The sequence below is a fragment of the Mustela lutreola genome, chromosome 14, assembly GCF_030435805.1.
Source record: "Mustela lutreola isolate mMusLut2 chromosome 14, mMusLut2.pri, whole genome shotgun sequence".
NCBI classification, from domain to species: Eukaryota; Metazoa; Chordata; class Mammalia; order Carnivora; family Mustelidae; genus Mustela; species Mustela lutreola.
Genome location: NC_081303.1, coordinates 19,344,597 through 19,368,998, shown reverse-complemented (window position 1 = coordinate 19,368,998; position 24,402 = coordinate 19,344,597). Strand labels below are relative to the sequence as shown.

At 49.5% G+C, this 24,402-nt stretch overlaps 1 protein-coding gene across 2 annotated transcripts in view; it reads left to right on the top strand.

Moving 5' to 3' along the window:
* NMNAT2 (nicotinamide nucleotide adenylyltransferase 2) overlaps positions 1–24,402 on the top strand; it is a 150,180-nt gene that overhangs the window by 108,320 nt on the left and 17,458 nt on the right. For both annotated transcript variants that reach the window (XM_059145199.1, XM_059145200.1), the window contains exons 2-7: positions 11,517–11,605; positions 12,337–12,404; positions 14,462–14,540; positions 18,048–18,174; positions 19,613–19,693; positions 20,887–20,931. In XM_059145199.1, the coding sequence (XP_059001182.1) occupies positions 11,517–11,605; positions 12,337–12,404; positions 14,462–14,540; positions 18,048–18,174; positions 19,613–19,693; positions 20,887–20,931 (489 nt within the window). The remainder of the gene's footprint in view (positions 1–11,516; positions 11,606–12,336; positions 12,405–14,461; positions 14,541–18,047; positions 18,175–19,612; positions 19,694–20,886; positions 20,932–24,402) is intronic.

Here is a 24,402-nt window from a genome sequence, read left to right as displayed (position 1 = left end):
CTCCCTCCCTCAGGTGCAAAAGTTCCCCCAGAACTCAGTAATGGAGACAAATAACATTTTTTAAAGGCAAAATTAATGCCAAAAATCTATGATGAACAAAATAAAATGATTTGAAATGAAGACAGGATCTGACCCTACACTTGAACGATCCTACCCCTCTCAACTCACCCTAATCCCAGACCTGATCTCAGACCCCACTCAGACCACGGAAATCAGCGTCTGCCTCTAACAAGATCCCCAGAAGACTCAGGGGCACATCAAAGTTTGAGAAACACTGCTTCGGACAGTCCCCCCAAAGCCATCACAACCCCAAATCTTGGACTCCAGACAGCAACAAGAATGGGAAAGGATGAGCAGAGATTCCAGACATTCCAGAAGCATCCAGCCCCACGAGTGTGCTTGTCATTTGCCTGGATATGCACAGTGCCACCTTACAATTGTACAGTGCCCTGTAGTACACTGTAAGCTTTTTTAAAAATGTTGCATTTTGAAATAATGATGGATTTATAGGAAGTTGAGAAGATAGTACAGAGGGTTCCCATGTACCGAACTTAACCCAGTTTCCCCTATTGGTTACATGATATGTATTGACAATACAATACAGAAGTGAGGAAATTGACATTGGTATAAAGTGGATATATAGTTATATGCCATTGCATCACACGTGTGGATTCACATAACCAGCACAATGAAGCTACAGAACTGGTCTCTCACTGCAAGGCTCTCCCTGGAGCCCTATAGCTTGAGAGTCACACCACCTCCCTGCCCTGTCCCCACCCCCATCCCTAACACTCGGCCGTCACTTATCTATATCATTGTGGAGAAGGTTATGTGAATGGAATCATATAGTCAACCTTTTGAGATTGGTTTTCACACGGGGGCATGATGATCTGAAGATCATCTTAATTGTTGCATGAATTGTTAGTTTGTTCTTTTTATTGCTAAGTAGCAGTATTCCAGGGTAGGGATATACCACTGTTTGTCTAACAGTTTGCCTAAAGCAGGACGTTTCATTTATTTCCTGCATTTGGATACTACAAATGAAGCGGATATGAGTAATCATGTACAGGTTTTTACGCAGACATGTCTTTATTTCTCTTGGAAAAACACCCTGGAGTACCATTGCTGGGTTATGTGATAAAGCCTATGTTTAGTTGTGTTTTTTTAAATATTTTATTTTATTTTTTTAAAGATTTTATTTATTTATTTGACAGACAGAGATCACAAGCAGGCAGAGAGGGAGGCAGAGAGAGAGGAGGAAGTAGTCTCCCCACAGAGCAGAGAGCCTGAAGCGGGCTCCATCCCAGGACCCCGAGATCGTGACCCAAGCCAAAGGGAGAGACCCAACCCACTGAGCCACCCAGGCGCCCCTAAGTTTAGTTTTTTAAAGAAACTGCTAAACTCTTTTTCAGGGTCGCTTGCTGTCTGACATTCCCACCAGCCGTGTAGAAGGAATCCGGTTTCTCCACACCCTTGTCAGCTATTGATGTCGTCATTATTTTTTCTTTTAGTCATTTTGATTGGTGAATTCACGGTCTTAATTTACATTTCCGTGATGCTTAGTACTGTTGAACATCGCTTCCTACGCTTGTTTGCCATCTTTGTTTGTCCTCTTTGGTGGCATGTCTCCTCCTGTCTTATGCCCATTTTCTAATTGGATCTTTAGGGGTTTTGTTCTTTTTGTTTTGTTTTACCGTTGAGCTTCGAGGGTCTTTTTTATATTCTAGATATGAGGCCTCAGATATGTGGATCACAGATATTTTCACCCCATCCATAACTCATTTTTTCATGGGCTTAACAGGGTCTTTCAAAAGCTTTTGTGAATGTCCTGTTTATTGGTTTTTTTTTCTTTTGGGCATCATGTTTTTAGTGTCATATCAGAGTCTTCACCAAGCCCTCTGCCCAGTTTTCTGCCATAGTTTCATCTGAAAGTTCATATTTTACATAAGTTAAAGCTATGATCCGTTTTGAATTAATTTTCTATGGGATAAGAGATTTAGGTTGATTTAGTTTTTTTTTTTTTTAAGATTTTATTTATTTATTTGACACACAGAGAGAGAAATCACAAGTAGGCAGAGAGGTGGACAGAGAGAGGGAAGCAGGCTCCCTGCTGAGCAGAGAGCCCAATGCGGGGCTGGATCCCAGGACCCTGAGATCATGACCTGAGCTGAAGGCAGAGGTTTAACCCACTGAACCACCCAGGTGCCCCTGATTTAGATTTTTTTATTGTTGTTTATTTTTGTCTATAGCCACCCAATTGCTCCAGTGCCATTTGTTGAAAAGACTATCCTTCCTTTATTGAATTATTTTTGCACTTTTGTCAAAATGCAGTTGGCCGTTTGTATGTGGGGCTATTTCTAGGCTCTATTCTGTTTCATTGATTTATGTGTCTGCCTCTCTGCCAATACCTCACAGTCGTGATTACTATAGCTATATAAAAAGACTTGAAATTTGGATAGGCTGATTTCCCTATTTTCTTTTTTCCCACTTTCTTATTTTTTAAAAAAAGGTTTTAACCATTCTGTTTCCTTCTGTATAAATTTTAGAAATAGTTTGTCTGTATCTTTTTTAAATTTTTATTTATTTGTTTGAGAGAGAGAATGAGAGAGAGAGAGAGCATGAGAAGGGGGAGGGTCAGAGGGAGAAGCAGACTCCCTGTTGAGCAGGGAGCCAGATACGGGACTCCAGGATCATGACCTGAGCCAAAGGCAGTCGCTTAACCAACTGAGTCACCCAGGTGCCCAGTTTGTCAGTATTTACACCAAAAATGACTTGCTGGAATTTTGATAGGAAGTGCATTAAATTTATTTATTGGTTTGGAGACCGTTAATATCTTCTTTGTTATGTCTTCTAATTCATAAACATGGTGTGTTTCTACATTTATTTACATCTTCCTTGATTTCTTTTTATCAGCACGTTGTAGTTTTTAACACAAATTTTGTATATGTTTTATTATATTTATACCTAAGTATTTCATTTTTTTCTGAGTCATTATAAGTAGTCCAATTTCAGTTTCCACATGTTTGTTGCTAGCACATAAAAATACAATTAATAAAGGGTGCCTGTATGGCTCAGTTAGTTAAGTGTCTGCCTTAGGTGTCGGCTCAAGTCCTAATCTTGGGGTAGTGAGATGGAGTCCCACACCAGGCTCCCACCCCAGTGGGTGAGCTGCTTCTCCCTCTCCCTCTGCTAGTGCTCTCTCTCAGTCTCAAATATATAAATAAAATCTTTTTTTAAAAAATACAATTAATTTTCTTATGTTGATCTTATGATTTTACTTAACTCATTTTTTAAAGTATTTATTTATTTGAGAAAGAGAGAGAGAATGTGGAAAGAGGCAGAGAGAGAGAGAATCTTCAAGCAATCTCCCCACAGATTGTGGGGGTCTCCCCAGAGACCCCCTCCCCCCACACACATGATCTCAATTTCACCACCCCTGAGATCATGACCCATGAAATCATGACCTGAGCTGAAACCAAGAGTCAGACGTTCAACTGACTGAGCCACCCAGGCACCCCCTGAACCCACTTAATAATACTAGGAATTCCCTTGTAGATTTCTTGGGATTTCTAAGTAGACTTTTATACAAATAGAGATAGTTTTTCTTTTTAATCTTTTTGATCTCTATGCCTTTACTTTTTCTTGCCTTATGAGCTAGCTAAAACTTCAAGTGCCATATTGAATGGCAGTGGTGAGAGCAGATGGGCCTGTGTTGTTCCTGATCTTAGAGAGAAAGCATTCTGTCTTTTGTCATTAAGTGTGATATTTGCTATAGGTCTTTAAGGATGTCCCTTATGTTGAGGAAGTTCCCTTCTATTCTTAGTTTTCAGAGTTTTTATCATGAATCCATGTAGAATTTTGTCTACTGCTTTCTCTGAATCCTTGGATAGAATCATGTGCCTTTCTTCTTCAGATTGTTAATATGGGGGATCACATTAAATGATTTTTCAGATTTTTAAAAAAGATTTATTTATTTATTTATTTATTTGACAGACAGAGATCACAAGTAGGCAGAGAGGCAGGTAGAGAGAGAGAGAGAGAGAGGAGGAAGCAGGCTCTCTGCACGGCAGGGAGCGGGGCTCTATCCCAGAACCCTGGGATCATGACTTGAGCCAAAGGCAGAGGCTTAACCCACTGAGCCACCCAGGCACCCAGATTTTTCAGATATTGAAACAGCCTTGGATCCTTGCAATACATGCCCGTTGGTCATGGTGTATTATTCTATGTGTAGCTGGATTCTATTTGCTAATATTTTGCTATTGGTTTTTGCGTATTTTCTAGTCTCTTTACCTGGTTTTGGTATCAGGGTGACACCAGCTCCATGAAATAAATTGGAAAATGTTCCCTTTTTTTTTTTAATCTTCTGCAAGAGACCCTAGAATTGTGTCACTTTTTAAAATATCAGCTTTACCAAGGTATAATTGACATATAAAATGTAAGATATTTAAAATGTGCGGTGCAGTGATTTGATAAACATGTACATTGTGAAAGGGCTCTACCCATCCAGTTCATAAACCACATGGGCCACTTCACATATTTACTTCTGTGTCTTTTTTTCTTTCCTTCTTCTGTCTTTCTTCCTTTGTGTGTGAGAACATTTTAGTTCTACGCTTTTAGCAAATTTCAGTTATACAATGTTATAGCAATATTGTGATTTGTAAAAAATATATATTCTGACCTTCATCCACAGTTCCTGACCCACAACTTCTAAAACCTGTGAAATTCCCTGAGCAAGAAGAGAAAAACATCTTTTGTTATAATATTTGGTCTCTTTTTCTCAGTTCCTAAAAATGTTTCAGAGCTATAAAGGTGAAATGGGTGTCTTGTTATTCGTAACAAAGCCCTCTCCACCACAAAGAGGTTTATGTTAATGTTGTGACTTTTGGAAACCACCTAAGGATAGAGGCTGGTGGCCAGGGGAACCATCTATAAATAGAGAGTTGGAACTTTCAGTCTACTTCCTGATTTCTGGGGAGGTAAGAGGGCCGGAGATTGAATCAATCACCAACCGTCAATGAGTTAATCAATTACACCAATATAATGAAGCCTCCATAAAAACCCCAAAAGGAAGACATTTGGAGAGCTTCTGGTTTGGGGAGACAGACGCTTCCACATACCTTCATTCTGGATCCCAAACTCCATGAGTCCCCAGAACTACAAAGGCAGAGGCTCCTTTGTTTAGGTCCTTGCCCTAGGTATCTCTTTATCTGGCTGTTGATCTGTAGTCTTTAATATCCTTTGTAATAAATCGGTAATCTAGTGAGTAAATGAACTTCCTGAGATCTGTGAGCTGCTGTCACAAATTAATCAAACCAATAGAGGTGGCCATTTGGCCAGAAGTACAGGTTCCAACCTGGCCTTGCAATTTGGTAGCTGAAAGGGAGGAGGCAGTCTTGTAGGACTGAATCCTTAACCTGTGGGAGTGGATACTATCTCTAGGTAGGTAGTGTCAGACTTTAGTTGGATTGTAGGATGCCTGCTAGTGTCTTCAGAATTGCTTTGTGGTGTGGGAAATAGACACACAGACACACATACACACACATACTGGAAGTGGGGGTTAGAATCATTTCAGTTATCAACTACAGTCACCATGTTTTACATTAGATCCATCCATGGCTTTAGTTTTAATTCTTCTTTAAATGTTTAGGACAATTCCCCAGTGAAACCATGTGGGTGTGATGCACTTTAATATTCAGAATTTGATTCAATTCTCATAGCAACCTTGCAAAGAAGGCATTTTACAGGTATGGAAACTTAAGGCTCAGAGAAATGAAGTGACTTACCCAAGATCTAGACATCTTCTGATTCCAAGTTCAGTCCACAAAACCACACTTCCTGAGTTAGATGTCATTAGGCTGACTCTTCAGTCCTTTGGAATCTCTATGGGAAACAAGGAAGAGAATAATTGTAGCTGTTCCTGGCCACTTTTGTTTAGCTGGGTGCCAGTTCTTTCTTGCTGGACATCACATTCAAGTTAGAGGGTAACAAGGCAACCAGTGAATCACTGAGTATAAAACCTAGTACTGTTCGTACATGATGAAGGTACAGTTCGAAAGATTGATGACACATGCATTGACACATCCAACTGCAAAACCTGAGAAGCAAAGCAAACAAAACCGTCTCAAGAGAAAAGGAAATCCTATTATTTTGTGGCCCCTGGACATACTCTGGGAAGTTTGGAGGGGTCATCTCTCTCCTCCATCCCTTATTACCTGACCCCAAATTTCCCACCAGGAATGATTAGCTTACTTAAGATAGGATTTTTCATCACCCTCACTATCCCTTCTTTGATTTTTTTTTTTTTTGAAGATTTTATTTATTCCTTTGACAGACAGAGATCACAAGCAGGCAGAGAGGCAGGCAGAGAGAGAGAGGAAGGGAAGCAGGCTCCCTGCTGAGCAGAGAGCCCAGCACGGAGCTCGATCCCATGACCCCGGTGGGATCATGATGTGAACCAAAGGCAGAGGCTTTAACCCACTGAGTCACCCAGGTGCACCCCCTTCTGTGATTCCCCTCCCCCCAGCTCTGATCATGTCGTTTCCCTGTTAATAGCCTTCAATGATTCTGTATTGTCTCTACTTCTCAACTCTATGGTTGTCGTCTATGTACGTCCAGGGTTCTCAAACTTCAGAGAAGAAAAGAATCACCCAGAGACATTACCTGAAAATGTAGTGTCTTAAATCCCAACCCCAGAGATTTTGACTCAGTAACTCTGGACTGAGACCTAGGAATCTGTTTTAATAGCCTCCTCCTGGTGATTCCAGTGCCGTCCACAGAATACACATTGACCAAACACTGATCTCTGGTATAAAGACCATAGTCCCAGGCCTGGCTTTCAGGCCCTGAGAAGTTCCATTCCAGCATGCTTAGTGACTAGTACCCCTCCCTCATCCTCACCACTACCAGGCCTCCAGACCTCCAGACCAACCCAGTGGGTAAGACTAAACCAGTTGGCAAGCGCGCTTCAGAAAGGCAGAATTAATCTCTCCTGTCCCTTTCCCCCTGCCCTTAGCACTTCAATGTTAGCACAGCGTTGTTCAAACTATAGGTTGCCACCCAATAGTAGGTTTTGACCAGGTTCTTATTTAAATTTATGATTCCTAGAATAGAATATATGGAAACCATCAGTGTGCGTTGCTGTAGTTAAGGGGATTGTAATACATTTGTTTCAGTTAATTACCTGTATACATAGATGCGTATTGTGTCGGGACATGAACTGTGTTTCTCACTGTGGCTTGTACTCCAGCAACACTGAAAGCCACTGTAGAACTCCTCTCTCATTAGATCAATCAGTATGGCTTTCTGTATCTCCATTATTGTGAAACTTTGGGGAATAATGAATAAAGCCACCTTTATCCTCTTATTCCTCCAGGATTGATCATGGTATTTTGTACTCAACAACTGAACTGATTTGATTACATCATCACAATCATGCCTCTTCTGGGTTTAACTACTTCAGATCAAGTATCCTCTTCTAGGGTATAGGGTTAGGGTTATTCCTTTCAGAAATTGCCTCTTCTGGAGGAGTGCTTGGGTGGCTCAGTCGGTGAGGCATCTGCCTTTGACTTAGGTCATGATCTCTGGTACCCGGGATTGAGACCCATGTCAGGCTCCCTGCTCAAGGGAAGCCTGCTTCTCCCTCTCCCTCTGCCCCTCTCTTACCCCATCTCTTGCTCTCTCTTTCAAATAAATAAATACAATCTTAAAAAAAAATTTTGCCTCTTTGTGAGATAGTGAATCTTGGAGCATTGCTGAAGAAGTTCTAGAACCTAGGTGAGGTTTGGTGGGCTGAGGTCCGAAGCCGATGACCAAGAAAGAATTCTTGAGACATCTTTGGTGCAAAATGGTGGTTTATTAAAGCACAGGGACAGGACCCATGGGCAGGAAGAGCTGCTGCCCGGGTTATGAGAGATGGTAGGTTAGGTACCTTGTGGTTGGGGGAAGGTGAGGGCAAGGGAGGTTTCAACGGAGCTTCATATGCTAACGAGGGCCTATAAGGTGCTGGGATACCAGAGGACTTGAGGCTTGATCAATGTTGTCTTTTGGCAAGCCAATGACATTCCTGCTATCAAGCGTCTTTGTTATTGAGATTTGGTTTTAGAAGAAATTTAACTTTATTTAGGGCTTGAGGAACTGAGTTATTTGCCTCTGGAAATTGTGCTATTGAGAAGGTTACTTCTTTGTAGATCTCTAGGACATTCATAAACCCAGGGAGACTGTCTTGCAGGATTGTGATCTCTGCAAGTTAACTATTTGTTTATGGAGGTCAGAGGTGCCGGAGGAATGTTACACACATTACCGAGGGGAGCAGGTGGAAAGGGGGTGCAAGGTGCCAGCTTTTGCTTTGTCTTCAACCAGCCTCCTGCTCCCTCATCAATTGCCAGAAGAAGTGGCCCCTCACGTTGGCCAGAAGCAAAGGGTAACATTTGTAAGGTGATGAGGTTCTTCGGGGCAATGTATTTCCTATGGAGAGTCTAGAGTGTAGTCTGAGGAATGGAGTGGGCGGCTCTCTGACTTAAGATGGCCCAGTGAAAGGACACTCTAGAAGGACAAGAGCAGAGGAAATAGTTACATGAGTCTTCTAGGCAAACGTGTGTTAAGCATCCACTGGTCAATTAACGAGTCACTATGCAGGCTCTTAAGAACCCAAGATGTGTTCGGATGGGTGACGACTGGACCACATGTGGATTACAGCTTTTTTTTCTTAAGGCAGCGGTGTTTCAGATGGCAATGTGTCCAGTCAAGGTTGTTTGAAGGCCAATCATCTTATACCGAGCTTGCTTCTCACATGTATGTTAACTGCGCATCTCTGTTAGCTGTAAGTTGGGGACCTCCTACAACAAAATCTCTGGCTTTGAAGAACTCAGTGCAGAAGAGGAGTGAAGGCATACACTTTCAGAAACAATTTTCCGGCCAGGCCCCTTGAACTTGATGCACAGGGGCCTAGCAGAGCTGTAAGTGCAGTCAAGGCGGTTGCTGGACAGCGCAGGCAGGCTGGACCGAGGTAGAGGTGAGGTAGAGTGGGGCTTCCAGTGAGAAGCTTGGGGGTGCAGAATAAGGAGAGGCCACTTTTTTGTAGGATGGGGGAGGAAGGAGGCTCTGACTTACTACAGCAGGGACTCCGCGACAGCTAAGGGCCAGATGTAAATGATCTCAGTGAAGACTAGAGTATGAAGGGCCAAGAGAAGAGAGGGGTGGCATGGAACGCGTCCCAATAAAAGGGTTTTTGTTTCGTTTTGTTTTAATGATTTTATTTATTTTTTCGACACAGAAAGAGAGATCACAAGTAGGCAGAGAGGCTGGCGGAGAGAGGGGGAAGCAGGCTCCCTGCTGAGCAGAGAGCCCAACATGGGACTCGATCCCAGGACCCCGAAACCACAACCCGAGCCGAAGGCAGGGGCTCAACCCTCTAAGCCACCCAGGCACCCCTGTTTTGTTTTGTTTTAATAAGGATTTCAATTTGTCCTTGGCCTCAAAATAAGACTTTTTGAAAACAAGTAAAGTAATATCATGCTTTAAAAAAGCAGAGGTTAGGGGCGCCTGGGTGGCTCAGTTGTTAAGCATCTGCCTTCAGCTCAGGTCATGATCCCAGGGTCCTAGGATCGAGCCCCGCATTGGACTCTGCTCAGCGGGGAGCCTGTTTCTCCCTCTCTCCCTCTCCCTCTCTCTTAGATAAACATATAAAATCTTATAAAAAATAAAAAAGCAAAGGTGACACACCTTATTAGAACGGCTAAAATCCAAAAAACCTGGTAATTCCCTATGCTGGCAACGATGTGGCGCAGCAGCAACGCTCATCTGTTGCTTGTGGGAATGTAAAATGGAATGATCACGTTGGAAGCCAATTTGGCAGTTTCTTCCAAAATCAAATGTCCTCTCACCGTCTGACCCAGCCACTGCCCTCCTAGATGTTTACACAGCCGAGTCGCAAACTAGGTCCACGCAAAAACCTGCACATGAATGCTCTATCAGTTTGATTCATCATCAGTGAAAACTGGAAGCAACCGAGACGCCCTTCAGTTGCTGAATGGATAAACAGTACAAATGGATAAAGAAATTGTGACATATCCAGACAACAGATAATTATTCGGCAATTTACAAATTGAGTTATCAAGCCACAATGCATACCGTTAAGTGAAAGAAGCCAGTCTGAAGAAGCTACGTAGTGTATGAGCCCAACTCACTCGGTGTTTTGGAAAGGGCAAAACCAGAGAAATGGTAGGAAGATCCCTAGTTACCGGCAGCTCTGCACCCAGGCAGAGGGATGAACAGCGGGATCACAGTGGATTCTGTGTAGAGAAACTGTTTGCAACGTAACTGCAACAGTGCCTACATTATACGTTCGTCAAAACACACAGATTGTACAACACTGTGTCTCTTCGTGGGAACTATGGCCTATAGTTAATCCATAGTAATGTGTCAGTATGGACTCATCAAGTGTAACAAATGAACCGTACTAATGCAAGATATTAATAATAGGAAAAACGGTGGGGGGCGGGGGGAGATAGGAAGGTGGGGGCTGGATGTATAGACCTCTGTGCGCTCTCTGCTCCATTGTTCCTTAAATCCAAAACCATGCTCAAAAATAAAGTGTGTTAATTATTTTTTTAAGAAATGGAGAGATTTCGCATTGAAAGAAAAAAAAAGGCAAATGTGATGAGAATTATTTTTAAGTTTTAAGAGAGGAGCAAGGAAGTCCTGGGCACTTGCTTGTAAACTACACAGCCAGCCTTGCTCCCCAAGACCCCCTTCGTGAACAGAATCCCTCGCCTGCGAAATAAATCCATACCACATATCCTCCCCGGTACAAGCTCAGGCCCTGCTGGGTTTGACACTGAACCCCTTCAAATGAGAACTAAAATTTTCCTCCCCTTCCTAGTTTTCTAAATTTTCTCTTGGAAAAGACATCGGGCTTGTCTGGTAAATTTGAAAAAGCAGCCTCACGAATTCCTTCCAAAGGGAAAAAGGCTTTTCTGTGACTGAACTTCTCTCAATCAACCATAACGATGGCTTTCCTGTTAATTCTCCTTAATTACATGGAAGGCCTTTAAACTTGTTTTGGTGGTTCTCTTCTGAGATGAGGCAATCAGCCCACCTTTGATATTATAAGAAGGTGGCGGCTGCTTCTTCTTCTTCCTTGTTTTCTTCCTTTTAAGTCACTCCTCCATTTTAGAATTTCCGCATGTGATCATAGGCGTAAATTCCAGTCTGTCCCTCAAACGGCTTCTAGTGAGGTGCTTGTTCTAAATCCCTCTAAGCTGCTGACTTGTCCAGCAGAGGACCTTTTAAACTGGATTAATCCCCTTGGTTCTAAATCCTTTTGCTCTGGGGGCCAGAATCTCATCCCATAACCTTTTGAATCACCAAGGTAACTTGGAAGGTTGGCACTTTCCATGTAAATGGCGAGAGCTGTAAGGCAATAAACCTTGCAGAGCAGAACGTATTGATTTCATCAATCACCTTTAATCCACACCTTTCCGAATCTTTATAACGTTTGGTTTTCTTCTCTTAATTAGAAAGAGCCAGGGATTATCTGCACAAAACTGGAAGGTTTATTGTGATTGGTGGGATTGTCTCTCCTGTCCACGACTCCTACGGAAAACAGGTGGGTTGGTCCTTTGCCTCTCTGCTCCTTTACCCTCCCTTTCTGACCCCATGGATGGCTCCTAGGGCACACAGCTGCCCCAAGGCCGTCTGGGCTACACTTCCTGGAAACACACATGCCTGGTAGCAGGTGTCCTGCTCCGGGCTCTGGACCAGGCTCAGCCCTGCGCAGGTGGGTGCGGGCGGCAGCGGCGAGGAACAGCTGCGCCCGCAGCGCTCATTAGCCCGAGCGCGCACCCCCGCGGACGGCCGAGCTCCGGTGCCACACATGCGGCGGGTTACAGATCTTTCCCGGATTTCAGGAGGAAAAGGCCCATGCCTCTTACGATCGGATTTAAAATTCCTTTCCTTGCGGCTCCCTCCCTGCCACACGAAAGGGAAGGGCTGTCCATCTCCCCTCCATCCCCAGCGGCCTCCGAGGAAGTCGCCCACCCAGCAGCCCGAGCCTCGAGACGAAGCCCCGTTTGCAGGGTTAAGTCTCTGTGCTGGGCAAGGGTCGGCTGCTTCCTCCCAGGGGCCCATCTCCTGATCCTGTCGTGAGTGGCCCATCCCGACCTCCGTCCCCTCTACGCTCTGGGCGTCAGTGTGACAGGTGCACACACGGCGGGGTGGGGGGCACACTCTCCTTCCCGGCGTGGCTGAGGAAAGGCTGCCCTTGAATGAGAAGCCCGCTTGGGGTGGGGTCCCCGGAGGCTGCAGGGAGCCTCCCACTGATGCTCTGTTGTTCCCCAGGGCCTTGTGTCCAGCCGGCACCGCCTCATCATGTGTCAGCTGGCGGTGCAGAACTCCGACTGGATCAGGTAGGGCTGGCCTGGCCCTTGCCCCTGGGGGGGGCGGAGGGGCGTGGCCTGGGAGTCACTGGGGCTGAGGGGAGGAAGAGGAGGGGTCCCCTCAGTCATCTGGATCCCACAGGGGTGGGGAGGTCAGAAGAGGCATTAGTCCCCGGCAGGCTATAATTACGCAAACCTTCGGAGGTGACCCCGCTTGGTTTTATAACCAGGCCATAGGGCCCAGCAGACCCAAGAGGGAAGCCGCAGTGTTTCTCTGCTCTGGGACATTTGGATCCAGGAGTATTCCTGGACATCATTGGATTTGGGGTGAGGCCTGGCCAGGAAATCCGAAATGCCTCTCCACTTTTCTCCCCCGTTACTTCCTGTGAACTCAAACTTCCTTTTAGGAACCATTCTCTGGGTTTCCTTATTTCCCATTCCTGAACTCGGGCTTCCTGGGGCTCCGGGCTGAGCGTGGGACCGAGGGGCTCCCAGCAAGCGGGCACTGCCCGTCCCGCAGACTCTGGGCGCCGGCCGCCCGAAGATGGCAGACACCGTTATGTGCAGCGCTGGCCGTGTAATTAAAGCAAGCTTCCACTAATTATGCTAATTACATTCCCCCAAGTTCCCACAGTTATAATTTGCATGAGAAAATGGCGTTTAAAAAAAAATAATGGCACACCATTTGTACTGTAATTTCCCCCCACGGAAAAATAAGCAGCACCTAGAGGTTTCTCTGAAGGGAGGGATGTGAAGGGAAGCTCACCTCACAGTGAGGGGAGGAGTGGGGTGGGCGGGAAGGAGAGCGGGGAAGGGAAGCCACCACCGCAATCGCATTGGGATCTTTGCGGGTCATGAGCAGTGATTTGTGTGAGAAACACTTGTACCTCAGACTTTCTCAAACCCCTGAGATACAGGGAGACACAGCTGCCTTTTCTCTGGTGAGAAACGGGCCCAGAGAAATCAAGGGGTTTGAGTGTGAACAGCCTGTCCACGGTCCCGTCAGGGAAAGAAACAAGGCCTTGTAACACTGTGGCTTAGGATCTCCTGGGGAAAATGGGGACCAGTGGGGGAAGACACAGGGCAGGAGTTGTTCCTGCTTGGATGTGACTGGAAGATTCTGAAAGAATTGCTTCATTCATTCAACAAATATTTCCCCAGCACCTCCTGCTGACTCTGCACTGCTCCAAGCACTTGGGCAAGGTCAGAATTCCGAGAATTGAGGTCACTAGGGAAGCTCAGGTGGTTCTAGAGGTAGGGGCGGGGCCTCCGGCCCTGGGGGAGCCTGTTGCGGGCAGGTGGGTGGTGGTCAGAGGTTGGGGGAGGGCCTGCCGCTCAAGCCGACTCTCAAGGTTTTCAGCCCAGGAGCTCTTACCTCTGGGAAGCTTCGGTGTGTGCGCCTGGTGGGAGGTGGGCAGGGAATGCTCAACTGCTAAGAAAATGTTTGAGAAATCTCCCAGTTTAGCAGCTCATTAAGTTGCCAGTTAAGCCTGAGCAAGGCATTGGTCTGGGCCAGCTCTGGGCTCGGTTCACATCCCCCTGCACAGGAGGGGCTGGCCAGCGGGCGGGGCTGTGCCCTTCAGTCTGACAGGCACGCCCCCCCCCCCCCCCATGCACAGGGAGGCAGACAGGGGCGGATCCCCCAATTCAGGTATCTGCAGCCGCTACTCGCTACTCGATGAGGGCCTGGCTTTGAATCCTTACCCCAATCCTCGAGGGCCCAGAGGAAAATCTCCATTGTGTGGGGAAGCATCAGAGTAAGGCTCTGTACTAAGCACTTTGTTTATGAAACTCATCCAGCCCTTCTAATAACCCCACAAGAGAGTCACATCGTCATTTTTACAGGTGGGAAAAGTGGCACAGGAAGAAAACATCACTTTCCCAAAGCCCCGTACTCCTCCCGTTTTACAGAGGAGGAAACTGAGGGGTAGGAAGGTGTTTCACACCCACGTTTGATCTGATTTGGGATCTGAGTATGCGGCAGAGGCCAGTCTGCTGAGCTCCCTGAGCTACAGGCTCTGGAAATGACCAGTGAGGAATGAGTGTGAGAATGGAAACCGTGGGAAGCCTCTTTCTGGTTCTGTTAGGGTGGACCCCTGGGAGTGCTATCAGGACACCTGGCAGACCACGTGCAGCGTGCTGGAGCACCATCGGGACCTCATGAAGGTGAGCTGGGCCACGGCAGGGGGGCGGGTGCCCCCGAAACCAGGCAGGCCCGGTAAGAGTGCTGCTGGCCTACAGACCTGGTTTGGTTTCCGGCTTCTCGGGCAGCGGTGGGAGACCAGGTCCCCCAGCAGGAAGGAGAGCAGCCGGTTAAGGAGTCGGACTAGAGCCTGCCCCCCACCTTGCCCCCCTGCTCAATCTGACAGGGGCTGGTTTTCAACTTCTGACAGCAAACCCAGGGTGGGAGTGAGAACAGACTTCAGAAAGTGGGGAGGGGGGACGCCTGGGTGGCTCAGTTGGTTGGACGACTGCCTTCGGCTCAGGTCATGATCCTGGAGTCCCGGGATCGAGTCCCGCATCGGGCTCCCAGCTCCATGGGGAGTCTGCTTCTCTCTCTGACCTTCTCCTCGTTCATGCTCTCTCTCACTGTCTCTCTCTCAAGTAAATAAATAAAATCTTTAAAAAAAAAAAAAAAAAAAAAAAAAAAAAAAAAAAAAGAAAGTGGGGAGGGAAGGAGACCTGGCCCGGGAAGGCGGAGCACAGAGGAGCATTGGGGAGAGTGAGGGGATGAGCATCCGGGGGCTCCACCCCCATCTATAATGGACTTGCCAGTCCCCTCACTCCAGCACTAGGTGCTGTGGCCGAGACCCCCTCACCGCTGCCAGACGCTGTCCCTTTGTTCACTCTCATTGGTCCTCTCATGAGTTCCAAGGCAGGCAATGTTCTGGTCCTTTTTATATGAGTGGACAAAAGGAAGCCCAGAAGGGTACCTCGGTGGCTCAGTGGGTTAAAGCCTCTGCCTTTGGCTCAGGTCATGATGCCAGGGTCCTGGGATCGAGCCCCATATTGGGCTCTCTGCTTAGCAGGAAGACTGCCTCCCCACCCCTCTCTCTCTGCCTACTTGTGATCTTTGTCTGTCAAATAAATAAAATCTTTTTTAAAAAAAAGGAATCCCAGAGAGGTAAGCCAATCTACCTGAGGACACACAGCCATTGTTTTGTGTCTCCCCTGGATGGGAGCCCGTGGCTTGTGCTCAGGTTGCAGCCACTGAAGAGCTGGTGACCAGGTTATAACAAGAGCCATGCCCCCCAGCCCCACTGGCCAGAGTGTGAGGAAAGCATCCTTCCCAGACTGACAGCGGCCCCTCGGTCTCGGCAGCGACGGCAGGAAGAGCAGAGCCACCGTAGCAAGAAGCCTGACTGCCCAAGACCAGAGTCAGCACCCTGACCCTGTCACGGTGCCCTTGTCAGCTGCAAGCGGCAGTCTGGACGGCACTGTTCCGACACAGGGGGCGCGGCTGCCCTTCTGTGTTTTGCATCAGTGGGTGTCAGCAACCGCTCCTTGGGGAGCCGTCGGCATCACACTCCACCAACGGGGCCAGCTCTGGGCTCCTGACCCTCCAGGAAGTCCAGAAGAAGAGGAAGAGGAAGAGGGCGGGCTCTAGCGAGCTGTTGCCTCATCTGCTAGGTTTGTCCCCCTTGGAACTGACACAGCGAACCTCCCTTCCTTCCCTCTTCAGAATCCTTTACAGGCATCCGGAGTCTTTTCTGATCCCCTTGAAGGGACTCTGCCATTGAGGGGCACTCACCAGCTCCCTGTGCTGGTCTCAACCCCTGCAGTAATAGCAGGCATCCCCTCCTATCCTACAGTATCAGTCAGAAGAGGCTAAGATACGCTGTGTTAACAAACATCCTTAAAATCTTGGGGACTTCACAGCAGTTTATGCCTCACACCACACATCAGCTGGGGGTCCGTGGGGGCCTGTGTGCCTTCTGATCACACGGCAGCCTCGGGCTCCGTGATGGAAAGGAGGAATCTGGGACCCTGCAGACGTGCTGGCGCTCTGCCTGTACCAGCCATGAAGTCTGCCCACTGTTTTCCTTCCAAACGCCTGGGCTTCCCGAACCCTCCTTCGATTACTCATGCCGGGAGGCGGGAGTCTGGGCCAGAGCAGCACAGCCAGGAGCTCAGCCCTTCCAGTGACACAGGCCGGTAGAGAATGTGAGTCCCCAGGACCCCTGCCTACAATGGCGGTGGGGGACACACCATCGCTCCTGTTCTACCATCAGGCCGGTGTTCCCAGCGTGGACGGCAGACCTGTTGGAGAGACTGAGGCAGGGCTTACTTAGAGGTGACCCGAGCCCATGCTTGGAAGGGTCTCTGCGAACGTGAGAGCCCGCGGAGGGGTGACGAGGGCAGAGTGGGGCACACAGCCAGCCCTTTTCTTCTCCACCTAGAACAAGTCCCCTGGGACCCGCCGTGCAGGCAGCGGGAGGAAGCATTTCCTCAGCTAAAGGAGAATGTGGCGCTTCTGTTTCCGGAGGTGAAATAATGAAAAAGGAGGCAGGCCGGCCCTTCCCCTCCAGCAGCCACAAGCAGGCAGAGAAGAGCCTGTTGGGGGGCCTCGGCAGGCTCCCAGATGGGGCTGGCTGCTGCTGGGACCGTCCTGCGTCAAGAACATGACAGAGGGGACAGGTCACTCCACAGAACAAACGCCTGTCCTCTGGGGCTCAGAAGGCATCAGTGCCGCTCTCTGCCCTCTGTGTGGAAGACAGACCTTCCGGAGGTCACGAGGGCCACAGCAGCCCCGCAGCTTGGGGTTCTCTGGCAGCGGGACTCAGAAATCCAGAAAGAGGGGTGCATGGGGGTGAGATACTATCTGGAAAGGGACCTGCAGAAGCACCGGCCCTTGGAAAGCTGAACGGATTCTGGAGCTCTCGCACCCACAGCAGGGAAGGGGGTGGGTATCTGGGTCAGCGGGGCAGGACGTGGCCTTATCAGCTCCATGAGTTCTGCGGCCCGAGGGAAGCAGCAGGCCAGATAATCCAGCACAATAGAATATACACGGAGAATATCCGTTTGGCTCTGGAATGTGCGTCCACACTGACAAGCAGGCGAAAGAGTGCCCAGCCCCCCGCCTCTTCCTGCCACACAAACACATCCCGCTGGCCTGGCCCCACTCTCAGCCTTGGCCTTGCCGTTGGCGTCCCTGGCCTGGAGACGCGACAGGTGGTGATAGTGCCTGGTATTCGTATGACCTTTCCAAAGCGTACACAGCCCTTCTGCAGACACGACCTCGTGTGCGGCCCGTGCGGCGGGCAGGGAGGGCAGGAATGCACGTCACATGGGAGGTTACAACATCGGCGGCCAGGTGCCAGACTACAGCCCAGAAAGGCAGCCACCAGGCCTGTCCATGTCAAACTCCTGAGCTGAGGTTCAAGTGACGGTAACTGTCCAAGGTCACGCAGCCAGAGTGGGGCAGAGCTCAGACTTGAACCAGGGCAATACCACATGTCATGTCTTCCCAGCACTGAGCTAGCGATCTGGCCTCCTGCCGGCCTCACACAGCCACGCCACGCCGCTGGGTCTAGAACCCGCCCCTGCCACCAGCTCAGCGCCCAGTGGCCTCCCCGGGATGGGTGAACAGATGAGCGGTTGACGATAACTAGGAATACTCTTCATAAGTTATTTGGCTAATACCACTGACCTTGCACTTCTCCCTTCCCCCAGCGGGTGACTGGCTGTATCCTCTCCAACGTCAACACACCTTCCATGACGCCAGTGATCGGACAGCCCCAAAATGAGACCCCCCAGCCCATTTACCAGAACAGCAACGTGTCCAGCAAACCCACTGCAGGTAGGGGGACCCTGGTGGGAGCTGCGGCTCTCAGACCTCAGAATCACCTGGACGCTGGTTAGAATCCAGACTGCTGGGCCCTCCCCCAGAATGTGACTCAGTAGGTCTGGGAGGGGGAGGAAAATTTGCACTTTTAACAAGGTGACACTGATGCTCTAGTCCTTAAAATAGAGCATCAAAGAGAAGCAGTCACAGTGAGAGAGAGACGGGGTTGATGGTGTGCATTTTTCTAATATTTATAATTATAAATTTATAATTAAAAATCATATTTACAAATTCTATTTATAATTGTCTTCCTGGGAATTAAAAATATGGAAGGCAGCATTTTTCTCTGCCTCTTCCAAGGGAGTTGACAGTCTTGCCCAAGGTCACACAGTGAAGACGTAGCAGGACTAGGAGTCAAACCCAGGCATCAGCATTCAGAATCCCAAACTCTCAGCCGCCTCTTCAGTGGCAGAAAGTGAGGGCTCCAACATTTACCCAACACCGAGTACTGTATGCCCATACAATGCCCAGTGCTTTACATGGATTCGCATTTTATGCCGTAATTCTGTGATATAGATATTATGTTCCCATTTACAAGGAGAAAACTGAAATTCAGAGAGGGCAAGTGATTATCCTAAGGTCACACAGCTCAAAAGTGGAAGAGTCAGAGGTCATGTTCAGGACTATTCAATTCCAAGGTCCATATTTTTTCCAACATTTTTTTACCAACCCATTGCAAGAGGCGGATCCTGTTCATACTCTTCAAACCTAGAGACCATAAGCTATTAGATTATTAGTCTGTTCGAAACAGGGTAGTTCACAAGGAGCCAGAATTTCATAGTTTTCATATAGCTACATGTGGGGGCTCAGAAAGATTTTCTGGGTTAGAGCTCAGAGAGGACATCAAAAACCAGATCCCTCTCAGCCCAAGTAGGTGTCTGATTATGATCAAATCCATCTTCATGGGAAGGAATGAAGGGTAAGGCTCATATTTAAAAAGGAGCAAATAGCCCATATGTCTTTTAAACACGTAATATGAGCCAACTTATGGTGTGCAAACAAACCTGCGTAATGCCTATTTTTTTAAGTGGAGGAAAAGAAATAGTACACCCATGTGTTAGTGGTGGTTGTCTCCTGGGGTGGGATTACAGGTGCTTTTTATTTTCCTTTTTATATATTTTCCTCTTCTACATTTTCCGGTTTTTGACAGTATAATAAACACAAGCAGAAAACAGATTCCAGTCTGTGGCTCACGATGCTTGCGCCTTGGACTGTGAACGGGAAGGAATGTTTGCTGTCACATTTCTCTTCTTTCTCTCTACCCTCCTGCCTCCCACTACCCAACCCCTGCCCGCTCCAGGGCAACCCTATTGTTTAAGTGGCCCACAGGCCCGGCTGTAAGTGGTGAGTGGTTCTCTCCCTCTGTCCCTGTCTGTCTTGCTCTCTCTCATAGCCAAGATCTTGGGGAAGGTGGGAGAAAGTCTAAGCCGGATCTGCTGTGTCCGCCCACCAGTGGAGCGCTTCACCTTTGTGGGTAAGGAAGCAACGACCTTCTTTGCCGGTCCCGTCTCTTCCTTGTCCCCTCCCTTCATTCCTTCCGCAAACACCTCCCAGCACCTGCTGTGGGATGACAGTTGAAAGAGCAAGGTGGAGAGAAAACAAAGTAAACAGGAAAGTCCCCAGGCTTGCAGGGCAAGAGTCCCGAGGGTGTGACCCACCTAGCCTGCAGCTGCCTAGACCTTAGACCGCAGCATTGCTGTGCTGATTCCCCACCCCCACCCCGCCCACCCCGCCCCCACACACAGAATGAGGTCACATGCCTAAGAGTTTTCAGGGGCCCAGAATCCTTCCTCAGGTCCTCCCAGCTCTGGCAGTGTATGCACCCCTCCGATAGGCTACCAACACCCATGCTCCTTCCTTAATTCCCTGTTTCTGGCTGTTCCCTCGAGGACTCTATGGATGAGAATGTCCGAGTCGCTGCCTCCCAGTTCAAATCTGCAGAACTGCTGAAGGTCTAGACCTCATTCCTTTGATGCTTTGGGGCTGACTTCTGCCACTTCTGAGATTTCCAGTTTTCCAAAAGGAACTAAGAGGGGTAGCAGAGGAGGAAAGGAGACAGGGGACCAAGGTGGCAGGTCTGTGGTTTTGTGCACACCGTGAACCCCCGTGCCGGCACTGCTGAGGAGCACTCGAGAGCACGGTCCCAGCCTCTGTCTCTCTCGTCCTTCACGGGCTCTTGCTGTACCTGCCATCTCAATGCGCTCCGCTATGCTAGTTCTCTGAACCAGGCAGCCCCCTGGGGCTGGGGCTGCCTCCTGGTGATGCTGAGAGCCGTTTCTCTGTGTTTAGAGGACGTTGCTTTTGTGGACTACCTCCCACAAATACAGACAGAAACAGAAGGTGCTTAGCAGGAGCGTGTGTGTGTGTGTGTGTTCATGTGTGTTCATCATCGGCTTCCCAGCGAAGCTGTGCGATTCTTTAAAGGCCCAGAAATGTGAATTCCCACCGTGCAGCACGAGGGGCTACGTCCTTTGCACTGTAGGCCGGATTTCTCTCCATCACTACTCAGATGCCTTCTGTGCAGGGAGGCAATGACCCCCCCCCCCCCATCCCGTGCGTTCCCACCCCCCTGCTCACACACTCCTGAGAAGGCCCCTGGCCGACATTGTGCACGGGTGGCAGTCAGTCCGTCCCCTCACGCTTCTCCGTTCCCTCTCTCCTCCCTAGATGAGAATGCCAATCTGGGCACGGTGATGCGGTACGAAGAGATCGGTAAGTGGCCGGAAAAGCGGGGACACGCGGGGGCAGAGTTGGGCGGGGGGAGAGGCTTGGAGACCCTGTGTTGTGCTCGCAACAGTGCTGGCTCCCAGAACACCGGCTCCAGACTAGAGCAGATTCTCCGATATCTCCACCAGGCCAGTTCCTGGGAGGTAGGACTGGCCGGCTTGGCAGTGCTCCCGTTAGAGCCTCGTCTTTCTTATCCCAGACACGTGGAAGTTAAGCTTCTGCCGCAGCCCAAGACCTTTCTTTGGCCCAAGACACTGTGTGAGGCCGAGAAGCTTCCCCGTCTTCCTTATCTTCTTCCTTACTTCTGGGCTGGAGGGCAAGGAGGAGAGGAAGCCGAAAGCCACCTCCACAACCTCCCTGCAGCCGGCAGCCGTGGGGTGGGCGGAGGCTAAGGCATCCCGGGACTGTGGGAGGAGGTGGACGGACCGTGGCTCCACCCACCAGTCGTGGGATGGGAAGGAGCTGACCCACCTGTGGAAATGAGCTCAGTCCTGTGGAACCCTGGGGAGCAAACCAGAAAACTGAGGTTCCAGGGTGGGTGAGAGATGGGAGTGTGTGAAGCTGAGGAAGGGACAGATGGCTCAGAGTGGACCTGGAGTTGGCGCGGTACCAGGTGACAAGGAGGGTCAGTGACAACTGGCATGCTTGGAACGGTAGTGTGGGGGGCAGCCTGGTGTCCGGTGGACCCGCCCAGTCTGCCTTCCCAGCTGCGAAGGTGCCATCCCCAGGGCTGGGGGTGGGTGCTGTGGTCCTGGAGCATAGGACGATGCCGGGAGCCCCTCTGCCAGGAGGCCCGGCACATGTGACATCGATTCAAGGAGCCTCCCTGGGTCCCGGCTTCTGATCTGAGGAGCAGTGGTGTAACCGAGTTGACTCCTACTGGTTTGTCAGAACCCTGTCTAAGATTTTCAGGAAGTAAGCAAACTGGTTGTCAAATGTAGCCAATACTAAAAATTAAGTCATTTTAAACAACAATTAAATTCACTGTATTAACGACAAAGATCCTGAGTACTCAAAACTCGCTTCTGAGTTACTTTCCTGTATTTTTTTTTTAAAGATTTTATTTATTTATTTGACAGAGAGAAATCACAAGTAGTCGGAGAGGCAGGCAGAGAGAGAGAGAGGAGGAAGCAGGGTCCCCGCTGAGCAGAGAGCCCGATGCGGGACTCGATCCCAGGACCCTGAGATCATGACCTGAGCCGAAGGCAGCGGCTTACCCCACTGAGCCACCCAGGCGCCCCACTTTCCTGTATTTTAATGTCCTTTATTTCCCCACCCTTCACCGTCTGGAAGCCACAGAAAGCAGCAGCGTGGCTTCCTGGTTGCTCCCCCAAAACAGGGCAGAAGTATTTGGGTCCAGGTTCCCCAATTCCCAAGCACCCCAAGGGGGAGGAGAAGCAAGCCTTAAACTCCCACTTCCAGCAATTCTGCACCTGGCCAGGAATTGCATTTGCAACTGTATTCAATGAGTGTTTCTCTCATTCCTTGTTCCCAAAAGCATTCACCGTGGCAAGCTCGTTTACCTTCCTGGCTCACTGGGCCAGTGCGGGAGGCCGTACCTGCGGGAGCGCCCCGCCCACAGGGAGGCCGAGCTAATGAGTGTTTGCACAATTTGCAGCAAGTTCCTTATCTCACTAGCCTGACCCCATCTTACTCTTCTTTCCAAGAAAGGGAAGCTGTCAGGATCCATTCCGGGCCTGGTGTGGTCCTGGTGGTGTGGCCTCAGAGGGCAGTGGGAACTGGAAATGGCCCCGGGGGTCCTGGACTTCACAGAGCCTGGCTTCCTGGGAGGGGTGTGTGGTGGGACAGTGTGGATTCTACCTCCTGGCCCTGGATCCTCAGAAGAGGGTGAACCCGGGTGGGAGGTGGAGCGCAGAGGAGGTGAAAGGAAGCTGCCTTGCTTCCCGACTGTGTGCTAGGGGGCCCTCTGGCTCATTAGTCCCCTTTTTGAAATCCCCTTGCACCTTGCAAGAAGGAAAACGCCTTGTTCTAGCTTAGCTAGCGCCTATGGCTCCATTTCCATGTTCTTAAACCAAGCCACTCTTGGGGGCTGCTAGCGAGCAAAGGCTCTGGGAGCTGGAAATGCTTGCCTTAGTCTCCGGCAACAAACCAGGAGAGATCGCTGCTGCCCTCCAGCGGCCATGCATGGGATCCCAGGCTCTGCCGGGGCCTCTGGGCTGTGACAAATGCCTCAGTTCTGGTCCTGTAAGAAAAGGCGGACACCCCACTTTTTAACTTTCTGTGCTTTGGCTTAAAAAAAAAAAACCCACTGTATTCAAGGGAGTTCCTTACTCAAGAATAGAAAAGAGTTATTTTCATGGCTATCGAGCAGGCTTTCTCAACTGTGGGCTATTGACATTTGGAAATAAACAATTCTGTGTCTTGGAGGCTGCCACGTGTCTCGTAGGACGTTCCCCAGCATGCCAGGAGCACATGCCCTCCCCCTGGTCTTAGCACCCAGAGATGTCTCCAGGCACTGTCTAATTCAGGGTCTGCCGACACAGAGAAATCCAAGGGCCAGCACAGCCTCTGGACAGTGGCACCTGACCGAAATTTTAGGCAATCTGAGTTATAGTACAGAGTTACAGGCAATCTCTTTCCACAGAACGAGGACACTTGGAGCCCTGGGTGGTTCCAGGTGGGAGGTGGGGAGCCGTAGAATCCCAGGAGGGAGCCCAGTGTGGCTCCTCTCAGCCATAGGGAGACTGGTTTCTCCCCACAGATGCGGAGTTGGGACAGAAGTCCCATGGCGTAACTTGAAAGGAGGGAGACACCACTTCCCCCAGGGCCCCCCAGACTGCAAACAGAAAGGCCATGATGGCCCCAGCAGAGCCATCCCAGATGGCCTAGAAGGCTCTTAGACCACTCTCCTGCATGGCCTCTGCGGGCAACTTGTCTGTTGTTCACGTACTCGGTACGTCCCGAGCACCTACTGTGTGCAGGTCATTCTGCCAGGCCAGGGGCTAGAAGGTTAAATTAAGGTCCCTGCCCCTGAGCAGATGTTTGGGCTACAGAATGGCATTGGGGCGGTGGGGGGGAGAGGCTGCAGGAATATTTAGGAGCAAAGGACCCAGGGCTCCACGGGGCTCCCTGAGGACGGGCTACGGGTGGGACAGATACTGACACTGTCGTCAGCCCAGTGGCCTGCCTTTTCTGAACCATCTGAAGAGTTCCACAGCAGGGACAAGGTCACCGTCTGAATCCTGGTCAGGTTCCCCAAATGAACTGTGGCGTCTCAGGTAGGCCGACCTAACGGCCGCATCTCAGCCTTGGTGCAGGGTGGCAGTGGTCTCTGGAAGTGGTCTCGGGGCAGGGCCATCCCTCCCATTTTGGAAAAGATGCCCACAGCCACAGCCTCTCGCTGGAGGGCCCAGGATGCCTGGGAACCAGACGCTCCACACCTGGCAGGTGTCCCTCCCCCTGTGGTTTGGAGAATCCCAGGATCCCCCCCCCCCC